The 25,646-nt window shown below is 41.0% G+C and overlaps 1 protein-coding gene across 5 annotated transcripts in view; it reads left to right on the plus strand.

Annotated features, from left to right (window-relative positions):
* The window catches only part of LOC124619536 (probable ATP-dependent RNA helicase spindle-E), a 265,425-nt gene that overhangs the window by 40,441 nt on the left and 199,338 nt on the right, over window positions 1-25,646 (plus strand). For all 5 annotated transcript variants that reach the window (XM_047146000.1, XM_047145997.1, XM_047146002.1 and 2 more), the window contains exons 3-10: window positions 1,136-1,321; window positions 7,876-8,097; window positions 8,246-8,449; window positions 8,561-8,734; window positions 15,020-15,207; window positions 15,401-15,552; window positions 15,673-15,839; window positions 16,868-17,035. In XM_047146000.1, the coding sequence (XP_047001956.1) occupies window positions 1,136-1,321; window positions 7,876-8,097; window positions 8,246-8,449; window positions 8,561-8,734; window positions 15,020-15,207; window positions 15,401-15,552; window positions 15,673-15,839; window positions 16,868-17,035 (1,461 nt within the window). The remainder of the gene's footprint in view (window positions 1-1,135; window positions 1,322-7,875; window positions 8,098-8,245; window positions 8,450-8,560; window positions 8,735-15,019; window positions 15,208-15,400; window positions 15,553-15,672; window positions 15,840-16,867; window positions 17,036-25,646) is intronic.

The following is a 25,646-nucleotide window of genomic DNA, read 5'->3' on the forward strand; positions in this document are numbered from 1 at the left end:
ATCGCCACAGACACTAACACATCAAAGAATACGACATAAATATTCGTTGAGATCTCCTCATGTCTTCTGTGGCACTGGCGGCAAACGCTTGTCGTCGTCAGTGACTCTCCCCTCTTACAGTCTCCTAATAACAAACTTCTGACCTGCACATAGAAACAGGTGGATCGGTAGAAATGTTCTCATTGTCCCACCTCGTACTTAAAATATCGATTGTTCGAGACAGTGGAATGCCGAGTGTTTCTAGAATTCTCCCTGAAATTCTTAAGGCACTACACCATCATTCATGTGTGCATTTCTTATGCAGTTGACACATTCCACATCTTAACGGTTACCATGAGATTGATCAATGGAACACGTAACTATCTCTCTCTCTCTCTCTCTCTCTCTCTCTCTCTCTCTCTCTCTCTCTTATATGTGCGCGTGCATGCGGATAGGTGTGTGCACGCTGCTGGCTGGACGCTCAATACTGGGATGCAGTTCACACAGTGGTCTGGGATGGAGGTTATCAGATGGAGGGGGTGGAGAGAGAGGGACAGGAAGCTGGGGGGGGGGGGGGACAATTTTTCAGCACTCTTTTTCTGATATGCTGAATGAAATCTTCTGTTTGAGTGCTAGGTCTGCCATGTCTCTGATTATACACTTTCAAACCTGGGACATGTGTTTCAGAACTTATGACTTTCAAAGCTGTGATAGGAATTCAAACTTTTTAATTCAAAACATTGCACATGAACAAACTACCACTTACGCATTCCTGGGGTTGTGGAATCTCTGATAGGGACTTTTTCAGTTGCCCTCCCTTACACTTGTTATCTCTCTCCTGCTGGCTCCTCCATACACACCAAATTCTCAACATTGTGCAAGCATTGAGGTTTAGTAGTTTACTGTTATAAACTGGCCGATGTTCAAAAAATCTTGTTCCATGCTACCAAATTTACTATCAAAATGATGATAACTATCCAAAAAATGTCTCTCTCGAAACCTGTTAATTAATTTTTATCCATTATAGGCTTTCGTGACATCAAGAAACAAACTGTATGTACACAAAAAGTAAATACATCTTCCAAATGCCCCTCCTCATTAGTAAAAATATTTCAGTATGATTATATATGCAAATTAAATAGAACTTGTCTTTCAGGCAGCACAAGCGGGCCCTGTAAAGTCAGGTGAGAATTATCTTTCTCAGTTGGAAGAATTAACAAGTGTTTTTTCAACTGGCAATATTGATGACCTTATGCAAGAGGAACTGACACAAGTTTATGATAAATATGACTTTGATCAGAAAGCTAAAAATGTCCTTCCTATTCTGGAACATAAGCAGAAGGTTTGTAATTTTCATTTAAAAATTTTGCCATTTGTTGTGTTTTATGATGTACTTTAGTTAAATTAATGGTGATACGTGATCCAATAAAAATTTTTTATGTGATGGTTTAAAGCAGTATGTAAATATATTACTTATCCATGCACTCATCAGTTACTCTTTTGTAACAGTGTTTTCATTCACCAAGGAGACAAGAGAGATAACAGAGAAAGAACATGAAAGGAATAGAATCCACTCTAATGCTCTTATTGTTGGTTGTATAACGAGATGTTTGCTAGTTACAGCAACTTACACACAGATAAAATCAAATAGTGGAAAATCCAGGATGGAAAATAACAATATGGAAAAGGATTCACTGCTACTCACCACACCGGACTGCAAGCAACTGCGTGTGATGAGAGAAGCAATCTCGGTGGGAAGGGTAAGGAGGAGGCTGGGGTTGGGATGAGAGGGATGACATGGAGGGGTGGGGAATGGTAAAGTATTTCTTGTAGGAGTATGCAGTGATGTGGTGGGGACAGGTGAAGGGGGGGGGGGGCAGACGAGCAGAAAAAAAGAAAAGTAGAAAAATGGGAAAAAAGACTGTGGGTGTGTTGGTGGAATAGAAGGCTATTTAGTGTTGGAGTGGGAGTAGGGAAGGGGATAGGTGGGTGAAGGACAGGGACTAACAAAGAAGGTTGAGGCTGGGGGGGGGGGGGGGGGTTATGGGAATGATATATTGAAATTCAGAAAAGCAATTTGATTCTAGTGTTTGTAGGAAGGATCCAGATAGGCAGCTTTTGAAACAGTCATTGAAATGAAGCACGTTGTGTTGGGCAGCATGCTCAGCAACCAGGTGGTCTAGCTGTCTCTTGGCCACAGTTTGTTGGTGGCCATTCATGGTGACGGACAGCTTGTTGGTTGTCATGCCCATGAAGAATACAGTGCAGTGGTTGCAGCTTGGTTTTAGATCACTTTACTCCTTTCAGGTATAGCCCTGTCTTTGATGGGATAGGTGGTGCTTGTGACTGGAATGGAGTGGGTAGTGGTGGGAGGACATATGGGACAGGTCTTGCATCTACAGGGAAGGATTAGAGATGGATGAGGATATTTCAGAAATTCAGTGGGTGGCAAAATATTATTGTAGGATGGTTGGAAATTACAGTGTGCAGAATATTCCTTATTTCAGGCCACAACGAGAGTTAGTCAAAACCGTGACGAAAAGTGTCATTTAGTTGCTCCAGTTCTGGGTGATGCCGAGTAATGAGGGGAGTTCTCATTTGTGGCTGGACAGTGGGGCTCTAGGAGGTGGTGGGTGACTGGAAAGATAAGGCACGGGAGATCTGTTTCAGTATAAGTGAGGGAGGGTTATTTTGGTCTGTGAAGGTGTCATGAGGCCCTTGGTATATTTGGAGAGGGTCTGCTTGTCTCTACAGATACTACATCCACAAGTGGCTAGGCTCTGATGAAGGTACCGAAGTAGCCATCTTTGAGGTGGAGGTCAACATGAGAAAGGTGGCTTGTGGGGTTGAGGAGGATGAGATAAGCAAATGTGGAAGGAGGTGTGGATGTTCTGGAGGGATGGGGATAGGGTGTCCTCACACTCAGTCCAGAGCATGAAGATATCATCAGTGAATCTGCACCAGGTGAGGAGTTTAGGATTCTGGGTGGTGAGCAAGGATTCCTCTAGATAGCTCATAAATAGTTTGGCATAGGATGGTGTGTTGCAGGTTCCCATTGCCATACTACAAATTTGTTTGTAGGTGATGCCTTCAAAGGTGAAGTAACTATGGTGAGGATTTAGTTGTTCGTGGTGCCCATGAAGGAGGTTGTAGGTATGGAATCAGTCAGGCATTGGGAAAGGTAGGTTCAGTAGTGGCATCAATAGTGATTTGCAGGCTGCAGTGTGATAAAGGAAGAGGAACAGTGGAGAGTTGGGGGAGGGAATGATTGGTGTCTTTTATATACGGAGATAGGTTATGGGTAATACACTGAAGGTGCTGGTCTAGGAGAGCAAAGGTTCTCGCACTCAGTGAGGGCACAGTAACTGGCCACAATTGTGCATCCTGTGTGGTTGATTTTACAGACTTCAGGAAGCGTGTACAAGGTGGGAGTGCGGGGAGTGGTTGGGGTAGGGGAGGGAGAGAGAGAGAGAGAGAGAGAGAGAGAGAGAGAGAGAGAGAGAGAGAGAGAGGGGGGAGGAGGTTTATGGGATTGGCCTAAGGATTTGAGGAGAGATCTGAGATCCTGTTGGATTTCTGGAGTGGGTTCACTTTGGCAGGGCTTGTAGGTGGATGAATCCAACAGCTGGCAGAGTCCTTCTGCCTGGTAATCAGTCTGGTTCAAAACCACGGTGGTGGAGCCTTTGTCAGCAGGTAGAATTATAAGGTCGGGATCAAGTTTTAGGTGGTGGAGTGCAGTTCTTTTTGTGGATGTAAGGTTAGCTTCCATGATGAGGGATTTGGGTAATGATGATGATGCAAGATTTAAGGTTAAGAAATTCTGAAATATTAACAGAAGGTGATTTGGAGGCTGTGGGGGTGGGTGTCGTTTGGTTGGACGAGTGAACTGAGTCAGGCAGGATTTAACATTGGTGCTGGGTGGAGTCTGATAGGTAGGGTTAGTGGTGAAAAAGTATTTTCACTGTAGGGATGAGGAGTAGGAGAGAAGGTCTAAGTCCACCATTACTGAATTAGGGAGTGGGGCAAACAGTAAGGCCTTTATAAATGACTGATGTTTCTGTGGGGCTAAGACCAGTGCACCCACTGTCTTTTATCCCCTCCTCCACTTCTCTCCTCCACCCGCTATCTAACCTCCCGACTGCACCTAGCTGCCCTACGTTGTCCCCACCATGTCCCTGCATGCTCCCACAGACAGCACTTTTACTGTCCCCCACCCCAATGCTGCTATCCCTCCCCCTCCCTGACCCAACCTGCTCCTTATCCCAACCATGCAAACTGCTTATCTCATCAGGCATTGTTCCTAGCAGTCCGTCCTTAGTGGCCAGAGACCGTGGTCGTGTGTGTGTGTGTGTGTGTGTGTGTGTGTGTGTGTGTGTGTGTGTTGCCTACTGTAGAAGGAGACCTTTCAGCCAAAAGCTCACGTTTTTAGCAGTCATTTTGTTATGCCTGTCTGTGACTCGACATATCCTCTATATGCTGAGTACCAATCTATCCTTTTCATAAGATTAACGTATGGGTAACGTGTCCTTTTTGTAGTGTAAAAAATATCTTTTTTTTTTGGAAGAAATGAGAGAGAAGAAGGTGCAACAAAGTAAAGGACAATTCTGTATATCACTTGATGAAATGAATGCCATTTCATGGCAAAGGTGGAAAAAATAATTCTCTGATAAGATTCCAACACTTTTGTGAAAGTTCCTAGAACTTTTATTTCTCTACACGGGGAAGCAGGGGAAAATATTACGAGACAAGCAAAAGCCAAATATGTCTTCCACAACCCAAGTCAGTTAGAACCTGCCATATGCATGAAAGGAAGTTCATTCAGAGAAAAGAAACACCAATGAAATGAGACCAAAGGAGATTTTAGTACAGAAAGAGTGCACCAACTTTCCAGCTTAGCACCGACTGAGATGACACATTAAGGCACTGGATTAAAGTCCATCAATCCATATATAAGTGTTCAGTAGTTTCCTCAAATCACGCAAGATGAATACTGAAGTTTCCTGCAATGTCATGCCTTTTCTTCCTAAAGCAACAGAGTAAGGATGTACAGGCCCCTTCCTGCAACTGTTTTCCACTGTTCTAATGCAGACCAGAATCACCCCATTTGTTCTTGATGTACAATTGTATTGGTTCAGGATTAAGTGGAAATCATTGTCTGTTTTAGGGTACAGAGATTGTTTTATTGCTTGTCAGTAAATTTTAGGAAATATCATTAGACATTAATGTTGGCAAGGAGTGTCTCAAGAGCATGGCAGAGAGTGGAAAGGTGTGTTGAAGCTTAATTAACAAAAGCTCTGAACCTCGTAGTTATCTCAAGAGGCTGGGTACATCCAGCCGTCAAGACATTGGAGCAGGTAAGACATATTAGACCTACCAAAATCCATCTGCCCAGCCCATTAAGTGTGTTTCAGGCCACGATGAGCAGGTTTTCAGCTGAAAAACTTGTGCAGTGGCACAATGTGCTGCCCACCTACTTGTCATGTCTTTGCTATTGTGTAGGATCAATTGCTAATGGGAAAGTGACTGACTGGGTGTTGGAGATAACATACTGCCAACAGTGAAGCCATCTTCTTAGACTTCTGATTGGTAGTGTTTGTGATGTGGCTTATGGATGTTTGTTGTTGTGGTTTTCAGTTTGAAGACTGGTTTGATACAGCTCTCCACACTACTGTATCCTGTGAAAGCCTCTTCATCTCTGTACAGTGAATGCTACCTACATCCATTTGAACCTACTCGTTACTGTAGCTAAGCCTGGGCTAGCCTCTGCTATCCCTCCCCTTTCGCCACTTCCATCTGTTATCAAATTGGGATGCTGAGTTGAGTTGCAGATAGGCACAATAAAAAGACTGTCACACAATAAGCTTTTAGCCAATAAGGCATTGTTGACCAAGTCTGGCTTCAAGTGCCAGAGATTGTGGTCATTTAACTGTAAGTTGCATTTGCGTACATGCATGCGCATGTTTGCGTGTTTGTCTGTCTGTTTTGTGTTTATTTTTGACATCGGCCTTGTTGGCCCGTAGCTTATTGTGTGACAGTCTTTTTGTTATGCCTACCTGCGACTAAGCATCTCCACCGTATGGTAAGTAGTGTTGATGACTCAGGAGATGTCCTGTCAACTGTTCCCACTTTATTCAGATTTTGGCATAATTTTTTTCCTCCAGTTCACTTCAGTATCTCCTCATCAGTAATATAATCTAATCATCTTCAGCATTTTTCTGCAGTACCACATTTTAAAAATTTCTTCTTGTCTGACCTGTTAATTGTTAATGTTTCACTTCTGTACAAAGCTACACTCTAAACAAATACCTTCAGAAAAGCTTTCCTAACACTTAATATTCGAAATTAACAAATTTCTCTTTTTCTGGAACACTTTTCTTGTTATTGCTAATCTGCATTTTATATCCTCCCTACTTCAGCCATCACCAGTTAGTTTGCTGCCCATCTACTACTTTTAGTGTCTCATTTCCTATTGTAATTCCGTCAGCATCATCTGATTTCATTTGACTGTATTCCATTACCCCCATGTCACAACCACTTTTCAAGGCATTGTCCATCCTGTTCAGCTGCTTGTTCAAGTCCGTTGCTGTCTCGTACAGAGTCAAAAAATGAAAAATCTGGATGGAATAGCGACAGTATTATGAAAAGGATACAGTGCTACTTACCATATAGAGATGTTGAGACACAAAAAAAAGACTTCTATACATTTGAGCTTTTGGCCAAAGGACCTTCTTCTAAAATCGGAAACACACACACACACACACACACACACACACACACACACACACACACAAAAATCACTCTGCCCACTGCTTCTGGCCACTGAGGTCGGACTCAGTGGCCAGAGACTTTGATCATGTGCTTGTGTTAGTGTGTATGTATTTTCTACTTTAAAAGAAAGCCTTTTAGTTCAAAGCTCAAATGTATTGCAGTTTTTTGTTGTGCCTGTCTGTGACTCAGTGTGTCTTTTTTTACAGCGAGTAGTAGTTGATCCTTTTCCTTACACTGTAAATATTCCAACCTGGACTTATAATATTATCAGAGTTACAATCTGAGTGTGAAATGTTGTTATAATTGTTCAGCTGCATATTAATATTTCTTTTGTAAATAAAAACCACCTTTGCTTGCTGCAGAAGATGGCCATGCAAACAAACTTGTTAGCAGCATATTATTTTGTGATACAGAGGTAATCTTGAGACCGCCTGAGGACTTGCCCAATTTTTGTGGACAATTGCATGACTTGTGTTATGGACCTTATAAATTTCATTTGAGCTTCAAATTCACACTGAAACTCTTAGAAGTGCATAGCTCTCCTTAACAGGCTAGCTTGAACCAGCCATAAGTGAACTATTTCTCAATTTGGAATTCTTTTTCGTATTTGATACACTTTTGTAATATGGTGTCTAGTTATAGGCCTATTTTTTCTATTTGAATGTAGTAATTGTTTCTCTGTTTTGTTTCTTTCGTACTGGGCAGTATTTATCACCTCATGCATTGCATGCTAACCCACATAACAGCAACTGCGTGTAATCATTTTCTAATATCAGGTGCATGGTATTCCTTTGCATGGACCGTTGTTGAATATGCTATGCTTATAATTGTCAAAACATTCACTGAAGTTTCAGATAATGCTCATTATGCAAGGTTTGAGATACTGATCTTGTTTGTGATGAACAGTGTTCAGTTCCATCGAATCAATGCTTTATATTTTTAGACATTTCCCAAAGTCTTATTATATGAATCCTGGAATGATTTCGCTATGAAGGAGGCTGCTAATATCTTTGCTAATCTTTTGCAAAGTAGCTATAGCTTTATATGTGACACTGCCAATGTTAAGAACAGTAATAATCTCCATACTCCAGTAGGAAGTTACTATGACCTGTATTCACATTTTTTCAGATTGTTTCTGTTATTGAGACAAACCAGGTCACTATAATTCAAGGATCTACTGGGTGTGGGAAGACAACACAAGTGCCTCAGTTTATTTTAGATTCTTGTCGTGAGAAAAATAAGCCCTGCAGAATTATTGTGACTCAACCAAGAAGGATTGCAGCAATAACAGTTGCAAGACGAGTTTGCCAAGAACGTAATTGGGAACTAGGTTCTGTTGTTGGTTTCCAGGTAAGAGAGGCGATAACAATAATTTTAAACTCTCAAAATTGTTAAATGTTGACTTGTGATAGGTGTCATTACTGATAATCATCATGGAAGTGATCTTTAATTTTTCCTTGTAATTACGGAATTTTATTTTCTTCCATCTTTTCACTAGGTTGGTCTGAAAGCAGAAACTTCGAGTGATACTCTTATTCTGTACTGTACAACAGGTGTACTGCTTCAAAAATTGATTGGCACTAAACATATGAGTAACTTTACTCATGTCATATTAGATGAAGTCCACGAACGAGATGAAGATACAGATTTTGCATTGTTGGTTGTCCGTAGGCTGTTGCGCACAGCATCTCCACATGTTAAGGTACCACCTTGTTACCTGACTGGAATGAATGACACATTAACAAGTTCCAGATGTTTATAAATGTCTTTCTGAATTTTTTACATAGTCTTAATACCTCAATTCTTTTCCCAGGTTGTTCTGATGTCTGCAACTATTAATGTTGGAAGATTTTCCAGTTACTTTTCATTTCCTATGAACAATAAATGGGAGCCAGCTCCTGTTATAGATCTTGATAAGTATAGAACAGGAAGACGTAATTACAGAATCAGTATTTACTATTTGTGTGAACTGAAGAAGATTGGGCCTGTAAGTACCCTTTTTAATAATATTTGATGTTAATATAGCCAAGAAATAGTGAGCTCTTTTTACAGAGAGGAACTGTTGCTATGAATTTTGGATTTGTCACATTTTGAAAAAAACTAGAAGAGGATATCAGAGGACAAAATTGCTGTTTGACGATTAAAATCAAGCAATAGAATATCCAGGATGGAATAATGACAATATTATGAATATTTGAATTTTGTAATATTGTGCTCTTTCATGAGTGTTATTCATATAGCCCCTGAACAAAGTGAGGAACTTAGATCGTGAATCTGCCCTTTTACTTGATACATATTACTATGCCCCCAAGACTTTTTCTTTGCAAACTGGAAGTTGTTCTCATTCCGTCTGCATCCAACATTGTGTCTTAAATAATTGTCTCTTGTGGTAACTTGATAAAGATTCATGAGCATAACATGGCCCTTTTATACCACTCTGAAATTTCACCAGACTTGGTCATACATGGAGCTTGTCAAAGGCACGAAGTCAGTGTCCAGATAGTCTTGTAAGAGACAGGAACTGAAATTGAGGGTATCAGAGCACAAACAGAAATGCTGGATGTAATTTTCAACTTTTATTTTACAAAGGAGGATACAGAAGTACTGCCTCTGTTTATATCTCACATGTTGCAAAGATGAGTGATATGAATGTTAGTACCAGTGCTGTCGAGAAACAGGCAGAATCGCCAAAAGAGAACAAGACCTAGTGCCGATAGAATCCCTATTGTATTCTGTGTGGAATTTGCATGGTTAATTTCTCAAGGTCCCCTGTACAAAAATTATGCCCAGTAGCTGTGAGAAAGAAATGGTCATGTCTGCCTACAAGAAAAATAGCAGATGTGATACAAAACATCGGCTGATGAGGCATCTGGTACCAAAACTGCCCAAGTCACTGAAGGTGTATTTTCCAGTGTGGATGGAAAACCTCTAGAGGTCAAACAGTGATGGTCACAAACATTTTTCTTTCATAGTTGCATTCTTAATGCTTTGATATTTTAGTTCTGTTGTTTTGTGAAATGTGATTTGTGACAAAACCTTTTTAATTTAAGTTTTGACGTGGTCATTTTTGTTGCAATTTTATATACTTTTCCTGCTTTTTTAAAAACCTGTACTCTTCTTAAATTCCAAAATCGTGTGACAAAACAGTTATATGAAAATAAAGTGACATTTTAACTACTTTTCTTTGTAGCAGTAAAAAATGCATTTCTACATTTCGTAACAACATATTGAAAAGAACATTAGAAAACTGAGGAGAAAACAAAATAGAGTTTTGTTTGTAGTTCAGTTTGATATTGAACATAACGCACAGAAAATTATTTGCAAATAAAGATGTATGTTGTTATAATCATTATTATGATAGACACTGTTTACACTTACTGAGTAATATTGTTGTTTAAGTCTTCAATTTGCTCTCATTTAGACTACAATATCAGGCATTTCACATGAACCATAACATTACACTACACAATAATGACAAAATGAAAGCACACAAGAAATAGGATTTGTTTCACACCAATTACAGTAAGAAAGCCGTACATATGGAAATTAATGCAAAAGGTTGGTATTGGCAAAGTACAAGTGAAGCATTATGACATCAAAGAATATACAATATAAGGAATTATTTAGCCTACAGCTATTGTCACATTGTTGTGAGTCTGGCCTTACAGCGAGAGACTATGTTCGTGTGTGTGTTGCATTTGTATGTGTGTTCTGATGAAAGCCTGTTTGACTGAAAGCTTTGCTTGACAGTCTTTTTCTTGTGCCTATCTGCGACAGCATCTCCACTACATGGTGAGTAGCAACTTCCTTTTTATAATACTGTCATTATACCATCTTGGATTTTCAATTTTTGTGTAATTTAACATCACAAGATTCCAAATAAAAATGCTGAGACATGAAGGTTATTGTTCATTCCTTGCCATGGCAGGATATGAATTCACTGCCTGCAAGACTTAGCTCAGTCTGTTGCACAACAAGTGCTCTGTAATAGAAAGGCAGGGCGGATTTTTGAAGCATATTGTTATTTCAGCTGATAGTGATATATTTCTATTTTTGTAAATTTTGTGTCTTAGCTGGTTTTGATACTATAAGCCGCAGATGCAGAAGTAATTTCAGATGTGCTAAAGGTAGTGTGTTGAGACGCTTCCTGTCCATGTTGTTTCTTAATGACCTAGCAGTAAATATTAAGAGCAAAGTCAGACTTTTTGCAGATGATACAGTTATCTATGAAGAAGTAATATCTGAAAAAAGTAGCACAAATATTCTGTCAGACGTTGAAAAGATTTGCAAGTGGTGCAGATATTGGCAACTTGCCTTAAGCATTCAGAGTGTAAAATTGTGCACTTCACAAAATAAAAAAAGTAGTGTCCTATGAATAAAATATCGATGACTCACTACTGGAATCAGTCAATTCGTACGAATATGAAAAGAAGTGTCACAGTAGGATCAGTTATAGGTAAAGCATGCAGCAGGCTTTGGTTAATTGGTAGGTAACTGCAAAATTTCAATTAGTTTGAAAAGGAGGTTGCTTGCAAAACATTTTCACTACCAGTCCTAGAAAATTCCTTGTGTGTGGGACACGTACCAAGTAGGACAATCAGAGAATTTAGTATGTTTATAAAAATCAAACAATGGAAAATCCAGGATGGAATGTAACAATATTATGAGAAGGCCAGTTGCTACTCATTATATAGCAGAGATGCTGAGTCACAGGTAGGTACAACAAAAAGATTCTCTTGGCCATTAAGGACTTCGTCAACACCACACACACACACACACACACATACACACACACACACACGCACACGCAAATGCAAACGCAACTCTCACACACGATTGTAGTCTCAGGCAACTGAAACTACACTGGGAGCAACGGCACCAGTACATGATGGGAGTGGTGACTGGGTGGGGGTAAGGAGGAGGCTAGGGTGGGGAGGGGGAGGGATAGTGTGGTGAGGGTGGCAAACAGTGAAGTGCTGCAGGTTAGACGGAGGGATGGGGGAAGGGGAGAGGTGGGGGGTGGGGGGGGGGAAGTAGCAGAAAAGGAGAGAAATAAAAAGACAGGATGTGGTGGTGGAATGATGGCTGTGTAGTGCTCGAATGGGAACAGGGAAGGGGCTGGATGGGTGAGGACAGTGACTAACGAAGGTTGAGGCCGGGAGGTTATAGGAATGTAGGATGTACTGCAGGGAAAGTTCCCACCTGTGCAGTTCAGAAAAGCTGGTTTTGGTGGGAAGGATCCATATGGCACAGGCTCTGAAGCAGTCATTGAAATGAAGGATATCATGTTTGACAGTGTGTTCAGCAACAGGGTGGTCCACTTATTTCTTGGCCACAGTTTGTCAGTGACCATTCCTGCAGGCAGACAGCTTGTTGGTTGTCATGCCTACACAGAATGCAGCACAGTGGCTTGTAGACCACATGAGTGGTTTCACAGGTAGCCCTGCCTTTGATAGGAGAGGTGATGTTAGTAAATGGACGGGAGTAGGTGGTGGTGGGAGGATGTATGGGACAGGTCTTGCACCTAGGACTATTACAGGCGTGTGAGCCATGAGGTAAGAGATTAGGAGCAGTGGTTGTGTAAGGATGGGCGAGTATATTGTGTAGGTTCAGTGGACAGCGGAATACCACTTTGGGGGGGGGGGGGGGCGGTAAGGATAGTGAACAGGACATTTCTCAAGTGTCACAGAAGTGCTGAAAAACTGGAGCTGCAGACGATTGATGGTAGATGTCAACTATCCAACGAAAACATGCTTGCAAAGTTGTAGCAGTCATTGTTAAATGAAGACTCTAGGAATATTCCACAGCTCCCTAGTTACCTCTCCCGTAGAAACCTTGAATATGAAATTCAGTTAGGTATTCAGAGCACTTGTTCATCCTGCACTCCTTTTACAAATGTTATGGGAAGAAGCCTTAACTTGTGGTACTGTGGGAAATACTCTCTGCCACAAATTCCGTAATGATTTGCAGAGTATATATTGAGATGTAGACTATTTTACCGAATACAGTGGAGCCAAGGGATATGAGTATCCTGTGTGGAATTACAATAATAATTACAGTAAATAGTGGAATAATTTCCGCCAGTTAGTTGTTTGACTGGTAGGGTATTTGAAATATGAATGAATAAGTAGGACAGTTTTTCAGTCTAAAGACTTTGTTTGAACCTTGGTGGAATCAAATGTCTGTAGTGGTGTGAGACTGTTACCAATATATTAAAACTATCTACTGTAGCAGTATGAAGTATGATAAAAAATAACAGGAACTTTTTAATTTCGTGGGCTTTATTACATTCGATATTCAAAATTGTTTTTGTATGTTATTGGTACCCATTTTCTGCTGTTTAAAATATTTAGTTTATTACTCATAGTCTAAAAGGTTAAACATATTTTCAAGTGCTTGGCAAATCTTTTTCTTTGGAAAAAGATAGATCGAAGAATTTGCATTAAATTTTTCTTGAAAAATGGAATAAAGTACAGCACCACATTTAAAATTATGACTGTGGCTTTTGGAGAATGTGCTATGAGTAAGACAAAAGTTTATGAATGGTATAAACATTTCCAAGAGGGTCAAGATGATGTTGAAGCCAACAGTCGCCCTGGACACCCTAGCACTTCAATTACTGATGACCGTGTGGAAGAAATAAAGAAAATGGTTCTGGAAAATTGCCGATGTTACAAAAACATCATTCAGAAATTGCCGAATGAAGTTGACAGTGATCCAGAACTTTTAAAGAGGGTTATAACAGATGATGAAACACTGGTGTACGTGTATGACATCAAAACCAAGGGACAATTGTCCCAATTGAACCTCCCTGAAGAGCTAAGATAGAAAAAAGTTCTACGATATGTGAAGGTTCTTCTCAGTTACAACGGGATAGTACATCATGAGTTCTTGCCTTATGGTCATACAGTTAATAAGGAATACTGATTGGAAGTTATGTGCTGTTTGCATGAAGCAGTTCGAAGAATATGACCAGAATTGTGGCAGAATCACTCATGGAAATTGCGTCATGGTAATGCTACTGCTCACACCTCAATACTTGCTTATGATTTTCTGACAGAAATCAAAACCTTTATGTTGCCTCAACCACTATATCTGCCAGGCACGGCCTCTTGTGACTCCTTTCTATTGGTGTGGCTGAAGAGAACCATGATGAGATAAAAACAGAATCAGTGAAGGAGCTGAGTGCCATGGTGAAAAATAAGTGTCAGAAGTGCTTCCCGGAAAAAGTGCTGGCAGAAGTGTATTATATCAAAGAGAGATTACTTTGAAGGGGACAAAAATTGATGTTCATGAATAAATAAGGATTCTTTAAGGAAAACAAAAATTCTCATTACTTTATCATCACACCTCGTATGTCATTGAAATTCCTTGCTGCATTATAAGTTTACAAGTGCCCATGAGAATTCCCTGTATTGTTTAATAAAAGTATGTACCTAGGATAAAATACTTAAGAGTCAGTGGACATTTTCCTTAGATGCTATCAATGCTCTAAGAGTTTATTTCCTGTCCGCTACATGACATTTAATTGAATAATTTAAATTTGTTACACATTATGATTTAATTTGTTCATTATTAGTGTCTGACATTTGCGGTCCTGTACCTTGTTATATAATAACTGTCACAATACCAACTAATAATATTCAGATAAATGTTAAATTATTGACAGAGAACAATAAAGTTCTGCAATAGTAAAGATGTTCCCACAGCTTATTTGGCTGTTGCAGATGTTTGGTATATGTCTTTAAAAATTTAGGATTTAAACTGAACTTTTCTTGAACCTAGCACATACCTACATACCAAAATATAACACCAGGGGGAAAGCCACTTTACTATTGATGACTTAAGTTAGCAAATTATGTGCTCATGAAAAATATTGCCTTTTGAATTAAAGGTGCTTGCTGACAATAAGAACATGTTTGCAGAGAAACTGAAATCATTTTTGTGTGACAACCCATCCTACAGCATAAGTGAATTCTCTCTCTCTCTCTCTCTCTCTCTCTCTCTCTCTCTCTCTCTCTCTCTCTCTGTGTGTGTGTGTGTGTGTGTGTGTGTGTGTGTGTGTGTGTGTGTGTGTGTGTGTGTGTGTGTGAGGGGGGGGTGGCGGAGCAGCACATTCCACATTATTGCGAGATGTTGTGAAATGATCCATGGAATGTGAAAATGACTAATTAACTGGTAATTTGCATATCTGTTATATGTTTCATTGTATTTAGAATACGTACTTTTTGACAAGGTATCAAACATGTGAAAAAAATGTGTTTTAAAAAAGCTTCCAGAAGTGAGAAAAGACGAGCCTTGTATAACAGAAGAAGGCTATAATGTGGCAACCCGCCTTATTAAAGAATTTGACCGGCTTGAAGAACAAGGAAACAATACATCAAAAGGTGCTGTCTTGGTATTTTTACCAGGGATTCTGGAAATAGAAAAACTTTATATACTTTTGGACAACTTCTCAAAGTAAGTTACCTTTGATTGTATTCTATTCCAGCTTTATTTCATTTAAATATCTATAGGAAGTCTGATGTTTTCTTGCCATAGCATTTTGCTGTAAAGACGGTTTAGAGGAAGTCCATAGCTTTCAATAAAAATGCTGATTGATAATCATTTTAACAACTTTTTTAAATTATTAAAAATCATGTGAACATTACAGGAATTACAAGTGGTGGGTGAAACCACTCCATTCAACAATCACAACAGACGAACAGGAAATGGTATTTCAGCGACCTCCCCCAGGTTACAGAAAAATAATCCTTTCCACAAATATTGCAGAGAGCTCTGTAACAGTTTCAGATATTGTATACGGTCAGTACTAAATTGTATTTATGCCAAATTACATGTTTAGGAGCTACTGAATTCGTCTCTTAGTGAACTGCCCCATTTGTTCATACTCATGTAGTGTTTTCCTTTACGTTCTGTTTTCAGTGATTGACTTCTGTTTGACCAAAGAACTTTTTTGTGATCCCGATACAAACTATTCGAGTTTGCAGTTGACATGGGCAGCTAAGACAAACTGTATTCAGCGTGCTGGTCGCTCTGGTCGAGTAGCTGATGGCCGAGTGTACAGACTTGTCCCAAGAGAATTTTACGATGTGAGTTTCTTCACTGTTGGAGTTTTGGCGACTAACGTTTTAGTGTACTGAGAAGGATTGCAAATGAACTGACAGAAACACAATAAACTGAATCTTAATTCTTAAAATCTCATGTTCATTATTTGGAAGATAGTACGTGAGTGGAGTGGAGAGGAAAAGAATTGGGGTGGTATTTTATTCTGAATGTCTCAGATTCAGTAGTTAATGTGCTTTTAGTATGATTGTCTAATGAGTATGCCAAGTATCACTATAATGTCAGTTTTATTCACAATGTCTTTGAAGAATGATTGAAAATGAGTATGGAAATGCAATTGAACTTTATTTGAGTTTTATATCTTGTGGACAAGATTGCGATTCTCGTTTTTGTTTGAAGGCAGATTCTCTGCTCTGAGGAAGGGAAACGTTTTGGTCTGTTATTGGAGTGTGTCCTTTTTGGTAACAAATGCATGCACGTGTTGGCATGCATCTACTGAAGCTGTATCAATGTCTTTGCACAGTTAAACGATTAACTTGCATATAGTTTTCTGCTGCTTACACCTACATTAGACAGAGACTCATAGGAGAACAGACTTTTACTTTTAGACATAAATTACTGGATGCAACAGAGTAAGGAAGAAGTTGTTTCTGGATCAGTAATGGGACTAACTTATTGAGAAGATTTTCTCCGTAGGTGTTAACTAATTACAGAGAAAAAGAGGTAATGTTGAAACAAATTTGTTGTTATTTAAGTGCTACCCTTTACTGTTTATAGGTGCATACTAGAATTCTGTATACCATTTTGTCTACACTTGCCCTAAATAATCAGTTTTCCTTTTTGTCTATGATATCAAGATGATATCTGGTTTTAAAAGATGGTTATTCATAATCAATGTTAGAATAATTGTTAAGTATTATCAACAATTCCTATGGTACTTATGTGGACAACTGTATTATCTGCCTCTTTATGGAACAAAAAGCGCCCCTTCCCCCTGCTCCACACATGTGCTCTTATGGAATGTGTAATTCCATTGTATGCTCTTATTTTGCAGAAATGCCTTGCACAGGAAGGCGTTCCTGAGATACTTCGTTGTCCTCTTGCAAAAACTGTTCTCCATGCAAAACTACTAAATATGGGAGAACCCAAAGCTTTACTTGCACTTGCAATGGATCCACCAGACCTCACTAATATTGAAAGCACCATCCTGTTACTCAAGGAGGTAGGCTGATCACACTCGTATTTTACTTGTTTATTTATAAATATATTAATTGTTTAATATTTAATATATGTTTTTGAGTGTTTTCAGGTCAAACTGTCCAGGCTGTTTAGTTGTGTAGCCATGTAACTTTGTGCACACTATGTCATATGCATTACGGAAGAGATCGGTATTCATTGACAAATGTTCAAAGGGTAGAAAAGCAGCTGTTTTTTGATAATTAGCCTTAAGACTTGCATAATCATGGCATGGGCTTCAAGACCAATGTAAGGAGTGACAACAAATGAATAGGATTAGCTTATGGGCTTGAAAGATAAGGTACTTCCATCAAAATATCGAACACCCATACCACATGCCATACATAAATAAATAGGCTAAATTCTTCATTACTAACCCTTCATTTGGGTTCCACTGACTGACAGTGTTTGTAATGCCTGCCAGAGTGAGCAGCCATTGGTCAGTCTGATATACACATACATCTATTTTTATTTTACCACAGAGAGATAAATATGCAAAATAGGGAAATGACAAAAGGCATTAGTAACATATTTTGTTTAATATATCTAATATTATATTAAAGCCCTATTTATATATGATATACAGTTGTATGTTGCTTAAAAGAACTGTGGTTAACCAAGTTTAATACATCCTGAAAGTAAACACATAACAGAATTAGTTCACAGACAGTACCCAAATGAAAGAGCACACTATATGGGTGACACTGATTGCAACATTGAAATAAATGCAGTATTATATGCAGCTGGTTTAACAAAAAGTTGCATGTGTTGACAGAAAATTGCCATTTTTGTCAGAGGAGATATGAATATAATCAACAGTTTTGCAATGCAAGTCCCACACCAGTAAAGGTTTAGTCACATATTATTCATTTATCTGTGGTCTGATTATATTGGATAACATATTGTTGTTTATCTGTGGTCTGATTATCTTGGATAACATATACAATTAATCTTTCACTCTGCAGTGAACCATGCACTATTTTGAAACTCCCTGACAGATTGATCTGTATGATCTATCATTTATTTACACTGGAATATTTAAGCTGAAACTTGTGTTTTGTGGGCATTGCTGTGGATAGAGTTAAACCATTTGTTACATACAGGGTGACAGTTATTGTACTATGTGATATAAAATCATCATAACTTCTGAACGGTTTGCGTTAGGCTGTTCAAACTGCATGGTTGGCTGCAGGGCATGTTAGGAACTATACTCCATTCATCATAAAAATAAACCTGATGTAAAGAAACACAAACACAATGATTGGTCAGCAGCCGTAGCTCTCATACTCTGGTGTTGTTCCACTCTTCCATTTTGGAAACATCCCCCAGGCTGCGGCTAAGCCATGGCTCTGCAGTATCCTTTCTTCCAGGAGTGCTAGTTCTGTAAGGTTCGCAGGAGAGCTTCTGTGGAGTTTGGAAGGTAGGAGACGAAGTACTGGCGGAAGTAAAGCAGCGAGGACAGGGTGTGAGTTGTGCTTGGGTAGGTCAGATGGTAGAGCACTTGCCTGCGAAAGGCAAAGGTCCCGAGTTCGAGTCTTGGTCCGGCACACAGTTTTAATTGACTTTCTCAGGATAGTTTACATCTATCTTCAACAGTCTTCCAGTTCATTTGCCTTAGCATCTGATTAAATAAACCTGTGACCATTCATGCTGCCCTTCTCTGAATATGTTCAATATGCCCTGTTAGTCCTATTTGGTTTGGGTTCCACACACTTGAGCAATATTCTGGGACAGGTTGCATAAGTGATTTTTAAGCAGTCTCCTATGTAGATTGATTGCACTTCTCTACTATTCTACCAATAAACCAAAGTCCACCACATGCTTTAGACTGAACCTATGCGATCATTCCATTTCGTACCTCTACAGTGTGTTGCATTCAGGTATTTGTATGAGTTGGCTGATTCCAATGGTGACTCATTCATATTATAGTCATAGGATACATTTTTTCAGTTTGTGAAGCGCACAGTTTTACATTTCTGGACATTAGCAAGTTGCCAATCTCTGCACCATGTTGAAATCTTATAATGATCTGACTGACTTTCAGACAGTACTTCATTATAGATAACTGCTTCATCTGCAAAAACCCTTTTTTTTCTATTAGTATTGTTCACAAGACCATTAATATACACCATGAATAGCAAGGGTCCCAACACACTTTCCTGAGGCATACTCGAAATTACTTCTACATCAGATTGCGACTCTCCATCCAAGATAACACGCTATGTCCTCCCTACCAAAAAGTCCTCAATCCAGTCACAAATTTCACTTGATACCTTGTACTTTTGACAATAAGTATACATGCGGTACTGAGTCAAATGCTTTTCGGAAATCAAGAAATACTGAATCTACCTGATTGCTTTGATCCAAAGCTTTCAGCATGTCATGTGAGAAAAGTGAGAGTTGGGTTTCACGTGATCGATGTTTTCGAAATCCATGCTGGTTAACATTGAGGAGATCATTCTGTTGAAGATATCTCATTATTTTTGACCTCAGAGTCTACAACAAATCAGTGTCAAGGATATTGTATGGTAGTTTTGCGAATCACTTCTACTATCCTTATTGTAGACAAGTGTGACCTATGGCTTTTTCCAAGAACTGGGCACAGTTTTTTGTTTGAGGGATCTACAACAGACTATAGTTAGAAGAGGTGCTAACTCATCTGCAAATTCAATATATAATCTGACAGGGATTCCTTGGGGCCAGGACCTCTGTTCAGTTTTAATGATTTTGTCTGTTTCTCGACACTACTGACACTAATACTTATTCATCTTTTTAGTGGTATGAGGATTTTAGTCAAGCAATTCTCCTGGGTTTTCCTTTCTGAAGGAGCATTTGAAAATGGAGTTAACCATTTCAGCTTTTGCTTTGCTACCCTCAATTTCAGGTCCCGTCTCATTCACTAGGGACTGGCCACTAACTTTCGTGCCACTAACAGCTTTTACATATGACCAGAATTTCTGTTGGTTCTGTGAAGGATCACTTGACAGTATTCTTCTACAGCAGTCATTGAAGGCATCACCCATCGCTCTCTTAACACCCAAACATGTTTCATTCAGCATCTCTATGTCTATAGCCCTACGGGTGATCTAAATGATTAATGGAAAAACTCATATAAAGATGTGAAACAAATACAAACAAAGAGATACAGGGGCTGGCCAGTACTTACCTCAGCTCAGCACAGCCGATAGATACACACAAAACAGAACCAAAAATTTTACGTTCCTAGCTTTCGGAACAAATGTTCCTTCATCAGGGAGGAGAGAGGGGAAAGAAAGGGAAGAAGGGAAAGTAGATTCAGTTACTCACAACCCAGGTTATGTAGCAACAGGGAAAGGAAAACAGGGAGGGTAGCAAGGATGGAGGCATGGTTGTCAGAGGGAAGCCAAAGATATTCTACTCTAAGTACTGTGCCAGCTTCAAACCAAAGAGGATGCATACAGAAGTAAAGAGCTATATAGTATAAAGATAAACACAACTATGTAGGATGAAAAGATGCGTGAATGGCTAAAGAGGAAAGGGAAAGAGGAGAAGACTGAAGAGTAAATGGGAGTGAGGTGGTTTAACGTAGGTTCAGTCCAGGGGGATGGCGGGATGAAAGGATGTGTTGCAAGTTCCCATCTCCGCAGTTCAGAGGGACTGGTGTTGGGTGGGAGAAGCCAAATGGCACCTACAGTGTAGCAGGTTCCTAGGTCCCTAGAATTATGCTGGAGGGCATGCTCTGCTACTGGGTATTGGACATCTCCTAGGCGGACAGTTCGTCTGTGTCCGTTCATGCGCTCAGCCAGTTTAGTTGTTGTCATACCGATGTAAAAGGCTGTGCAGTGCAGGCATGTCAGTTGATAAATGACATGTGTAGTTTCACATGTGGCCCTGCCTTGAATTGTGTATGTTTTACCAGTAGCAGGGCTGTAGTAGGTGGTTGTGGGGGGATGCAAGGGGCAGGTTTTGCAGGGGGGTCGGTTACAGGGGTAGGAACCCGTGGGTAGAGAAGGTAGTCTGGGAATATTGTAGGGTTTAACAAGGATGTTACGAAGGTTAGGGGAGCGACGAAAGGCAACTCTGGGTGGTGTGGGGAGAATTTTGTCAAGGGATGATCTCATTTCAGGGGTTGACTTGAGAAAGTCATATCCCTGGCGGAGTAATTTGTTGATGTTTTCGAGGCCAGGATAATATTGGGTGACAAGGGGGATGCTTCTGTGTGGTCTGGGGATAGGAACATTGTTGTTGGACGGGGAGGAATGTATTGCTCGGGAGATCTGTTTGTGGACAAGGTCTGCAGGATAGTTGCGGGAGAGGAAAGCACTGGTTAGGTTATTGGTGTAATTGTTGAGGGATTCGTCACTGGAGCAGATACGTTTGGCACGAATACCTAGGCTGTAGGGAAGGGAGCGTTTGATGTGGAATGGATGGCAGCTATCAAAGTGAAGGTACTGTTGTTTGTTTGTGGGTTTGATATGGACAGAGGTGTGGATGTGAGCTTCAACAAGATGAAGGTCAACATTCAGGAAGGTGGCTTGGGTTTTGGAGAAGATTCGAAATTTAGATTCGAAAAGGAGTTGAGGTTATGGAAGAAATTAAGGAGTGTTTCTTCACCATGAGTCCAGACCACAAAGATGTCATCTATAAACCTATACCAGGCCACGGGAAGCAGCTGTTGGGTCTTCAGGAAAGCCTCCTCCGTGCGGCCCATGAAGAGGTTGGCATAGGATGGAGCCATCCTGGTTCTCATGGCCATTCCCCTGATTTGTTTGTAGGTCTGGCCTTCAAAAGTGAAGTAATTATGGGTGAGGATGAAGTTGGTAAGTGTGATAAGGAACAAGGTTTTTGGAAGATCTTCAGGTGGGCGGTGGGAGAGGTAGTGCTCAAGGGCAGAGAGACCATGGGTATGTGGGATGTTTGTGTAAAGGGATGTAGCATCTATGGTGACAAGAAAGGTTTCAGGTGGGAGAGGAGTGGGAATGGATTTGAGGCGTTCCAGGAAGTGGTTTGTGTCTTTGATGTAGGATGGGAGTCTCCGGGTGATAGGTTGGAGGTGTTGGTCTACCAGAGCTGAGATACGTTCTGTTGGGGCTTTGAAGCCTGCCACAATGGGACAGCCAGGATGGTTCTCTTTGTGGATTTTGGGTAATAGGTAGAAGGTAGGGGTACGTGGCTCAGGTGGAGTGAGTAAGTCTATGGAAGCCGTTGTGAGGCCTTGTGAGGGACCTTGGATTTTTAGGATTTTCTGCAGCTCAGTCTGGATGGAGGGAATGGGATCCTGGGTAACAGCTTTGCAGATTGAGGTGTCGGAGAGTTGACGCAGTCCTTCTGCCACATACTCCACACGGTCAGGTACGACAGTTGTGGAGCCTTTATCCGCCGGGAGGATGGCAATAGAGCGGTCTATTTTCAGCTCCTTAATGGCACGGGATTCAGCTGGGGTGATGTTGGGGGTTGTCGGGATGTTCTTCAAGAAGGACTGGGAGGCAACACCGGATGTGAGGAATTCCTGAAATGTCTGCAAGGGATGGTTTTGGGGGAGGGGAGGAGGATCCCTTTGAGAAGGCGGTCGGAACTGTTCTAGACAGGGTTCAACACTGGGTCTAGTAATTGGGGGCTGTGTTTGGGTAGTGAAGTGATATTTCCAGTTGAGGTGCCGGGTGAATGAGAGGAGATCTTTAACCGGGGTAATGTGGTTGAATTTAGGTGTGGGGCTAAAGGTTAAGCCTTTTGATAGAACATATGTCTCTGGAGGAGAGAGGGATCTGGATGAGAGGTTTAGAACTGAATTGGACTGGTGATATGTGCCATTTGACTGTGGTTATAGTTGAGATTTGGTCTGTGTGGGGTATGTGCTGGGATGGGGAGATTGAGTAGGGTGGCTAGGCTAGGTTTGTTGGCTATGAGGGGGGTTTGTTGAAGGTTCTGTTGTGGTTGGTGTTTGTGAGGGATAGGGAGAGGGACCCCACTTCTTAGGTGTTGCACTAGCACTGTGGATAGTTTTTTCAGGTGGTGTGTGGCATGGAACTCAAGTTTGCCGCTGGCTCCTAGGATGATGTTCCTGAGTGTGTTCTCCAAGGAAGGGTTTGAGAGGTGGAGGACTTTGAAGAGAGATGGGAGCTGTTGGGAGTGGTGGTTACATGAAGTAGTGTAGAGATTCAGGACAAGTTGGGTAAGGGCTAAGGATTGAAGGTTCTGGAAGTCCAGGAGAGACTGGTGGAAGGAGGAATTGCACCCTGAGATGGGAACTTTTAAGGTAAGTCCTTTAGGTGTAATTCCAAAGGTTAAGCAGGACCGGAGGAAAAGTATGTGGGATTGCAGTTTGGCTACGGTGAATGCATGTTTCCGGAATGAATGTAAATAATGTGGTATAGGATTAGGGTACATAGTGGGTAACTGGTGGGTAGGGAAATTAAATAACTAAAGTTAAAATAGTAATCATAAGAAGGAATAAAACACGGAGGGAAGGACGAGAAAGAAAGAAATTGTGTTGGTAATGTTCAATATCAAAGGAAGACCACTAAATAAGAAAAATACGGAAAAAGTTGACCAGACCAAGCAAGTATGTCCAGATCAGGGGAAAAGAACACACGTTGCTCAAAAACAGAGATCGCGCGTGCCGCAAAAGAGATCGCGAGTGCTGCAAAAAAGATCGCGCGTGCCGCAGAAATGTCCCAAAAAAATTTTCCTGTGGCAGAGAAAGATAGCCAATGGCACATCAAAGACACAAACCACTTCCTGGAACGCCTCAAATCCATTCCCACTCCTCTCCCACCTGAAACCTTTCTTGTCACCATAGATGCTACATCCCTTTACACAAACATCCCACATACCCATGGTCTCTCTGCCCTTGAGCACTACCTCTCCCACCGCCCACCTGAAGATCTTCCAAAAACCTTGTTCCTTATCACACTTACCAACTTCATCCTCACCCATAATTACTTCACTTTTGAAGGCCAGACCTACAAACAAATCAGGGGAATGGCCATGAGAACCAGGATGGCTCCATCCTATGCCAACCTCTTCATGGGCCGCACGGAGGAGGCTTTCCTGAAGACCCAACAGCTGCTTCCCGTGGCCTGGTATAGGTTTATAGATGACATCTTTGTGGTCTGGACTCATGGTGAAGAAACACTCCTTAATTTCTTCCATAACCTCAACTCCTTTTCGAATCTAAATTTCACCTGGTCCTTCTCCAAAACCCAAGCCACCTTCCTGAATGTTGACCTTCATCTTGTTGAAGCTCACATCCACACCTCTGTCCATATCAAACCCACAAACAAACAACAGTACCTTCACTTTGATAGCTGCCATCCATTCCACATCAAACGCTCCCTTCCCTACAGCCTAGGTATTCGTGCCAAACGTATCTGCTCCAGTGACGAATCCCTCAACAATTACACCAATAACCTAACCAGTGCTTTCCTCTCCCGCAACTATCCTGCAGACCTTGTCCACAAACAGATCTCCCGAGCAATACATTCCTCCCCGTCCAACAACAATGTTCCTATCCCCAGACCACACAGAAGCATCCCCCTTGTCACCCAATATTATCCTGGCCTCGAAAACATCAACAAATTACTCCGCCAGGAATATGACTTTCTCAAGTCAACCCCTGAAATGAGATCGTCCCTTGACAAAATTCTCCCCACACCACCCAGAGTTGCCTTTCGTCGCTCCCCTAACCTTCGTAACATCCTTGTTAAACCCTACAATATTCCCAGACTACCTTCTCTACCCATGGGTTCGTACCCCTGTAACCGACCCTGCTGCAAAACCTGCCCCATGCATCCCCCCACAACCACCTACTACAGCCCTGCTACTGGTAAAACACACACAATTCAAGGCAGGGCCACATGTGAAACTACACATGTCATTTATCTACTGACATGCCTGCACTGCACAGCCTTTTACATCGGTATGACAACAACTAAACTGGCTGAGCGCATGAACGGACACAGACGAACTGTCCGCCTAGGAGATGTCCAATACCCAGTAGCAGAGCATGCCCTCCAGCATAATTCTAGGGACCTAGGAACCTGCTACACTGTATGTGCCATTTGGCTTCTTCCACCCAACACCAGTCCCTCTGAACTGCGGAGATGGGAACTTGCACTCCAACACATCCTTTCATCCCGCCATCCCCCTGGACTGAACCTATGTTAAACCACCTCACTCCCATTTACTCTTCAGTCTTCTTCTCTTTCCCTTTCTTCTTTAGCCATTCACGCATCTTTTCATCCTACATAGTTGTGTTTATCTTTATACTATATAGCTCTTTACTTCTGTATGCATCCGCTTTGGTTTGAAGCTGGCGCAGTACTTTGAGTAGAATATCTTTGGCTTCCCTCTGACAACCATGCCTCCATCCTTGCTACCCTCCCTGTTTTCCTTTCCCTGCTGCTTCATAACCTGGGTTGTGAGTAACTGAATCTACTTTCCCTTCTTCCCTTTCTTTCCCCTCTCTCCTCCCTGATGAAGGAACATTTGTTCCGAAAGCTAGGAATGTAAATTTTTGGTTCTGTTTTTTGTGTATCTATCGGCTGTACTGAGCTGAGGTAAGTACTGGCCAGCCCCTCTATCTCTTTGTTAATATTTGTTTCACATTTATAGCCCTA

Source organism: Schistocerca americana, chromosome 6 (assembly GCF_021461395.2).
Source record: "Schistocerca americana isolate TAMUIC-IGC-003095 chromosome 6, iqSchAmer2.1, whole genome shotgun sequence".
Taxonomy (NCBI): Eukaryota; Metazoa; Arthropoda; class Insecta; order Orthoptera; family Acrididae; genus Schistocerca; species Schistocerca americana.